Source organism: Bison bison, unplaced genomic scaffold, assembly GCF_000754665.1.
Source record: "Bison bison bison isolate TAMUID 2011002044 unplaced genomic scaffold, Bison_UMD1.0 scf7180017864048, whole genome shotgun sequence".
In the NCBI taxonomy this organism is placed as follows: domain Eukaryota; kingdom Metazoa; phylum Chordata; class Mammalia; order Artiodactyla; family Bovidae; genus Bison; species Bison bison.
In genome coordinates this window covers 657,318-664,891 of record NW_011494620.1, presented here as the reverse complement: position 1 = coordinate 664,891, position 7,574 = coordinate 657,318, and the positions used below count along the sequence as shown (strand labels likewise).

The window sequence follows — 7,574 nt, the reverse complement described above, 5'->3', positions numbered from 1 at the left end:
AGTAAAGCAGAAATAGATGTTTTTCTGGACCTCTCTTGCTTTTTCCATGATCCAGCGGATGTTGGCAATTTGATCTCTGGTTCCTCTGCCTTTTCTAAAACCAGCTTGAACATCAGGAAGTTCACGGTTCACATATTGCTGAAGCCTGGTTTGGAGAATTTTGAGCATTACTTTACTAGCGTGTGAGATGAGTACAATTGTGCGGTAGTTTGAGCATTCTTTGGCATCGCCTTTCTTCGGGATTGGAATGAAAACTGACTTTTTCCAGTCCTGTGGCCACTGCTGAGTTTTCCAAATTTGCTGGCATATTGAGTGCAGCACTTTCACAGCATCATCTTTCAGGATTTGGAATAGCTCAACTGGAATTCCATCACCTCCACTAGCTTTGTTCGTAGTGATGCTTTCTAAGGCCCACTTGACTTCACATTCCAGGATGTCTGGCTCTAGGTGAGTGATCACACCATCATGATTATCTGGGTCGTGAAGATCTTTTTTGTTCAGTTCTTCTGTGTATTCTTGCCATCTCTTCTTAATATCTTCTGCTTCTGTTAGGTCCATACCATTTCTGTCCTTTATTGAGCCCATCTTTGCATGAAATGTTGCCTTGGTAGCTCTAATTTTCTTGAAGAGAGTCTTTCCCATTCTGTTGTTTTCCTCTATTTCTTTGCATTGATTGCTGAGGAAGGCTTTCGTATCTCTTCTTGCTATTCTTTGGAACTCTGCATTCAGATGCTTATATCTTTCCTTTTCTCCTTTGCTTTTCACTTCTCTTCTTTTCACAGCTATTTGTAAGGCCTCCCCAGACAGCCATTTTGCTTTTTTGCATTTCGTTTCCACGGGGATGGTCTTGATCCCTGTCTCCTGTACATAGATTATCCTAAATCCATCTTTATTGTAACCTTGTGTTTAAGCCTCCTTTGCTATCAACTTTTTTACCAAGGCTTCTAACAGGGAGTAGTTTTCTAAGTTTGAACTTGATCTACTGACCCTACCCACCTTCTCTGGGTGGGAGTTTTGTAAGCAGGGAAGTGGATAAATGATGCCAGAGCAGAGAGCATAGAGAACATCACAGTTTCTGACAGTTGAACAAATTCTTTGATTTCACTCACTGAAGATTGAGAGGTAAATGGATACATGTTGCTTGGCATTGAAAGGACTTCTCCCTGCCTTCTTTGTGTGTGTGTGCTGAGTGATGACAGTTACTTTTCTGTAGCCATCACTGTGTTCCTTTTATGTTCTTGGAGTCCTGGAGTTGGAAACGACATTGAAAGTTCATCATGTTTCAGTTCCCACTTGGAACAGAATTCTACCTAAACCATCCAGTTTGTGCCGTTGTCGCTGTCTTCTCTGAGTCTCCGGCTAGGAGGATGGTCATCCAGATATGATGGATGGGAGTTGGCTGGCAACCTGCTTATAACATGGTATAGTTTTGATAGTTATTTGTTCACTTATCAGTGGCATAAAGTAGCCACCGGTAGATAGAGGTGATCTGGTTGGCCAACTGATGTTCTCAAATGTAAATGATGGCAATATGTGGAAAGAAAGGGCATTTTTTTTTCCTTTTGGAAAACAGTATTTTTCAACCATTGGAGCTTTGTCATCATAATATTTGGCACAGAGCCTGGCACAGAGTAGGTCCAGCTTAAATGTTTGAATGAATTTAAAATTCTCTTCACTTAACAGCCGTCAGCATAGTACCAAAGGGAACCCATCCAGTAAGAGAGCATACCGGGCTGGTGAGGAGAGTTCCAGAATCAAGTCAGTCTGGGAAAGACTGTATTTTTGTATCTCCTCTTTGGAGTTGCAGTGTACTTACACATTTGGATCTTCCCTGTGGCTCAGACGGTAAAGCATCTGCCTACAAATGCGGGAGACCTGGGTTCAATCCCTGAGTCGGGAAGATATCCTGGAGAAGGAAATGGCAACCCACTCCAGTATTCTTGCCTGGAAAATCCCATGGACGGAGGAGCCTGGTTAGGCTACAGTCCATGGGGTCGCAAAGAGTCGGACACGACTGAGCGACTTTACTCACTCACTCACTAGCACGTTAAGGGTCTTGAGAAGATCAGAAAGAAACAAACCCAGGTGGCACTAGTGGTAAGTCACCTGCCAGTGCAGGAGACGTAAGAGACGTGGGTTCCATCCTCGGGTCGAGAAGAACCCCTGGAAAAGGGAATGAAAACCCACTCCAGTATTCTTGCCTGGAGAATCCCATGGACAGAGGAGCCTGGCAGGCTATACAGTCCATGGGGTCGCAAAGAGTCAAACATGACTGAAGTGACACAGCACGAAATAAAGAAATCTGTTTATATTGGAGAAGTATTTTCCAAATCTCTTTGGCCATAGGACCCTTTGGGGCACAAATTCTATTAATCATTCTCACTTTAGGAAGTACTGCTTTTTAGGGTTAATTGTTCACATTTTTGCCTGAATAAGACATGGTTTTCCATTCTTACTCATTTTTATATGCCTGTGTGCTGTATGCTAATGCACAGATAGTCGGCACAGTGTGGACCTACGCGAGTAAAATGACAGCGGCCTGGGCGGGGTTGGTTGTGACGACTCCCGCGATGGTCAGGACAGCTGGGGTCGCGGTGCTGGGGTGCTGTGTCATGAAGATACAAATGAAGAGAGTCATGGTTGGAATCTGACAGAAGGGAATGGAAGAGAGAGCGGGTTCTCAGGTCAGAAGGCCTGTTATTAACCCAAGTAGACGATCAAAGCTTCTGAGTGGTGAAGACCTTCCGTTCATCTTCCTGGATGGTTACAGTGTCCCTCTTAAGTCACCTGTGTTTTCAAGCTTTTGGAGACAGAATAAGCACTGACCACCATGAATGTCCCTCACTCACACTTAACGCTTACTATCAGACTGTGAGAGAAGTATCCTCCTGAAGACCTCAGCCGAGTGGTTTATTTGTGGGGATTTTTGTGTTGTTGTTGTTTAATTTTTATAGGAGCACAGCTGCTTTACAGTGCTGTGTTAGTTTCCGCTGTACAGCGAAGTGAATCAGCTATGTGTGTTTGTGTGCGTCTCTTTGCGACCCCCGTGGACTGTAGCCCTCCAGGCTCCTCTGTCCATGGAATTTTCCTGGCCAGAATCCTGGAGTGGGCTGCCATTTCCTTCTCCAGAATCAGCTATATGTATGTCTATTCCCCACCCCCCACCTTTTCAGACTCCCGTTCCATTTAGGTCACCACAGAGCACCGAGTAGAGCTCCCTGTGCTATGCAGTAGGTTCTCATTAGCTATCTACTTTATACGTAGTAACAATAGTGTATATATGTCAATCTCAATCTCCTAATTCACCTCCCTTCCCCATTTGGCATCCATATGTTTGTTCTTTACATCTGTATCTCTGTTTCTGCTTTGCAAATAGGTTCATCCGTACCATTTTTCTAGACTCCACATGTATGTGTTAATATATGGTATTTGTTTTTCTCTTTCTGACTTCACTCTGTCCAAGTAGTTGTTTGGGAATGACGGATTGTCGGAGAAAAACTATCTGATGCCTCCACAGCATTGCATCTGGGGCTCTGAACGACGCTATCCTTCCCCACCTTACTTCTGTAAGTGCTCAAGCATCTTTGACTTGTCAGGGTCACGTTACGGGAACTGACAAGGAGCAGAACCCCAGAACCCCAGTGGTGCTCTGCGGATGAAGTACCAGTACGTAAGGGAAGGGGTTCACAGGAAACATAGACCAAAAACATCTCCCACATCAGACACAGGAAGGCTTGTCTCTAATCCTCAAATAGCCAAGGGAAAATGCAATAAATAAATACAAAAGTCTATTTCACGCAGCTCTGAATGGTGCCTTCAAGTGACCACTTTACCATCTGCTCCAAGTGGTAAAAAAAAAAAATTGAAAATAGATAGAAATCAGAAGCATTTCCAGTGCCTTCTACTGGCATTATACATACTGTGAACAACAACAGCAAAAATATTACACTGCACATCCACATATTGAGAGAGAGAGCAGTAAGCTCGGGATTATTCATCTGGACTACATTTACTTGAAAAGCGGCATTTAGCTTTCAAAGTTCATGTTGGAGAAGTTGAATAAAATATCAAAAGGTTGTTTTAAAACTTTCCCTTTATGTGACCACAAGCTAGGGAACCATGGGAGTGTTAAAGTTCAGCTTAGCTTGAGATGAGGGATACAGTTGCTTCGTCTCTGTAGCTAAATCTCCGAAATAACTGACTTTTTCTATTATTCCTTTTATGAAGGGTACCATTTTTGTTTTAGATAGAGGTAGAAGCGATCTTGGGCTTCCCAGGTGGCTCAGTGGTAAAAGAAGTCTCCTGCCAATGCAGAAGACACAGATTTGATCCCTGGGTCAGAACGATCCCCTGGAGGAGGAAATGGCAATCCACCCCAGTATTCTTGCCTGGAGAACCCCATGGACAGAGGAGCCTGGCAGGCTACAGCCCATGGGGTCACAAAGAGTCGGGCACGACTTAGCACAGCCCAGACGTGGTCTAAAGGAGATTGTTCTATTCCTGTTAGGGTACAAATATTTTTCTCTAGTTGTTGCCCCAGCGACCATCATCATGTAACTATGGCATCAGTTACTAGAAAACACTTTTGTTGGTAAAACCATACGCTGACTTTTACTGCTCTCCAGGACGGTTACAGTCAGAGGAGTGAAGGAGCGCTCCTTTTCTACAAGTTGCTGCATCCAGTCTGTTGTGAAAATAAAGGGCTCTTACCTCCTAGCCTATTGATATGTCAAGTCATAAATGTGACAGTTACCGGTTCTATGTACTTTTTCCCGCCTTCCTGCACCACTGAAACGGAACATGTTTCTTACTAGTAACAGATGCTGAAAAACCTCCCTTTGAAATTCCTCCGGAGGAGCGGCCCTGTTGATTCCATTAGCTGGGAAGTGGCTGTATGCAGATGTCCACTGGCGGGATGCTTTGCTGTAATTGCTGTTCTGCTGACCCCTTGCTGAGTGCCACGCTTTTCTCTTGTAGGTGATGTGCCTTCAGGACTTTTTTGGTGACGATGACATTTTTATTGCATGTGGACCGGAGAAGTTCCGTTACCAGGATGATTTCTTGCTAGATGAAAGTGGTAAGGAAACAAAAAAAAAAGTTCAAAACCAGGGGAAATTTGAGGCAGCTTTCCAAAATGAGCTGCACTCGGGCCAAGATTATGTCAACTCGAAAGCTACCAAATCAGTTTCAGATCCTCAGCCAACATGGCTTTTCCATATCTCGAATTTCTTTGATTTTTTTATAATATAGAAAACAGATGAAATGATCATTGGAAAGGTTAAATCATTTAGAAGAGTAAATTACCAGTGGCTAATTTATAACCATTTTGTTAACTACATGGTGTTCTATAGAAAAATCATGGTGCCGATGTCTACATTTTTAATTACATATTTATATCAAAACTCATAGTTGAAAGATGTGTTATTGTGAAGTTATTGAGCATGTATCTAGACTCAGCTTTCACATGGCCTCCTTTATCTTGTAGGTCCTGAGAAAGATGGTCTTGTGTCCTTTTCCTTTAAATACGTCAGAATTTATGTGTCATTAGGATCTGTGAAGGATCAGAAAAGAGCATCCTTCAGTTGAAAATGAAATGTGATTTTTTTTTCCAATTGATAGAGAAGGAACCATTGATAAAGAGGGAAAGATACATCTTAGGAAATGCATGTGAAAGGTTGTAACTTCAAGAATGATGTTTTCTGATACCATAAATCATCTCAGAATCTTAACAGCATCACAGGGAAGACAGTTGCCCTGAACAGAGAGACCTTTCCTAAGTCATATGACTTGTGATTTAATTAGGGACATAGTACATATTTATTGTTAATTCAAATTGTTGCTTCTTGGAAGTACTTTTTGAAGTGATAATGAATTTCTTGCTTAGATAAATGCAGATAAATTAATGAGCTTTTGACCAAGTGGGTGGGAAATACTGGAGCTCCAAATATGGCTGATGTACGTTCACATAGAATGTCTATATTATATGCATATCAGGTACATGCATTTAAACACACTAGTTATTTCATCATTTTAAAATGACTTCAGGTGTATAGGGAGGGATAAGAATAAGAGAGGTTGCCCCTTTTTCGTTAAAACTTTAAATGCCTAATAAAAGTTTTTGTAGCTCTATTACTTGAAGAGATTTAAGTTATTGATGTTTTGGTTGAAAAGGCTGGAAGAGTGGTTTGGCACCTCTTTCCCTCTAAATAAGTTTTCTCTAAATACTTTGCGTCTTTATCTCTGATAGACTCTCCTTGGAGACAAAAATTGATGCAAATCTATCACTCATGTAAAGTCCAGGGGCAGGCTCTCCCAGCCCATCCCTTTTTCAAATGAGACAGCTTAGCTGTTGTGCAAAAGAAGTGAAGGTTAGAAGTCAGGCAGAAGAGCCAACAGCACAGCTTTGAAAAGAATAAACTGCCTTGATTTCCAATTTAAAGAAAATAGCTGTTTCTGATGGGACGGACGGAGAGACCAGATGCGTTCTGAAATGAAAGTTTGAGTCTGCTGCTTTGATAACAGAAAAGCAGCCTGTCAGACTTGAACTGGAATCCAGCTTGGTTTCAAATCAGCAGAGCTGGCCTGGGCTTCTGCCGCCCTCCATGTCCCCCTCGGGGCTTCTCCCTCACCTTGCCTCTCTTGGCGTGGCCTTGGGGCTGGGCTTTCGCCCTTGACAGTGTCCTCTCAACCCAGGTGGCTTCAGCCTACTCGTGTTCATCCTCTGTGATGGGCAGGCCGGCTTTCTGAAACGTAGAACAGCAAAATCCCCGTGATTTCCCTGTAGAAACCTTTCTCATGGATAAGAATGCATATATATACACGCACACTCATGCACACGCATGCACGCACACGCAGGAGTCAGGGGATGTTGCCCATGATGTGTGGCTTGGCCCCGTGATGGACTGCTTCAGACTAAAACTTTAGTGACAAAGGGAGAACTGCACATCCTTTCCTGGGATGAATATACCCCGAGCGTTTCTTGGTGTGAAGTACATCTGCTGAGTAACCATGTACTCCCCCATATCCTCCGGGAAGCACGTGGCTTGGGGGTAGGGGTAGAGATGAAGTCTAAATTGAGATTTTTTTTTTTTACTTCCTGGCATGAACCTACCCCGAGACTAAATTCACACGTTGACAACTGCAGTTTCCCTGTCGCTTGTACAGCATGTTCTGGCGCTAATGTATTAACATTTGAATCTTTTTTTTTTTTTTTAAGTGCTCTGAGCATGATTTGCTGCAGCTTATCTATACTTGCTAAACGATATTTGAACGTCGAGGCTTCCTTTGGCCTCTTCCATAGGGGCTTCCTGAAAAGAGGGGCAACGGGGAACAGGGGAGCCAGCAATGACTGAATTAATATTGGCGCAGAGGCTTTGCTTGATTTAATGGCACCAAGAAGTGAGCTTTTGCCACAAGGCAGCACTTTTATTTTGTCTTTCGAAATTAAGCTAGCTTGCAGTGAGTTCAGGATTAGCAACGATACCTCCCCTAATGACTGCTGGGAAAGCTCCTGGAGACGGCTCTTAAGGTCTTTCCAGTGAGACATTGTGACTTTATAGATGTTTATTTCACGG

At 43.0% G+C, this 7,574-nt stretch overlaps 1 protein-coding gene across 3 annotated transcripts in view; it reads left to right on the top strand.

Moving 5' to 3' along the window:
- The window catches only part of DCLK1 (doublecortin-like kinase 1), a 347,554-nt gene that overhangs the window by 180,731 nt on the left and 159,249 nt on the right, over nt 1–7,574 (top strand). For all 3 annotated transcript variants that reach the window (XM_010835611.1, XM_010835610.1, XM_010835612.1), the window contains exon 3: nt 4,978–5,077. In XM_010835611.1, coding sequence (XP_010833913.1) covers nt 4,978–5,077 — 100 coding nt within the window. The remainder of the gene's footprint in view (nt 1–4,977; nt 5,078–7,574) is intronic.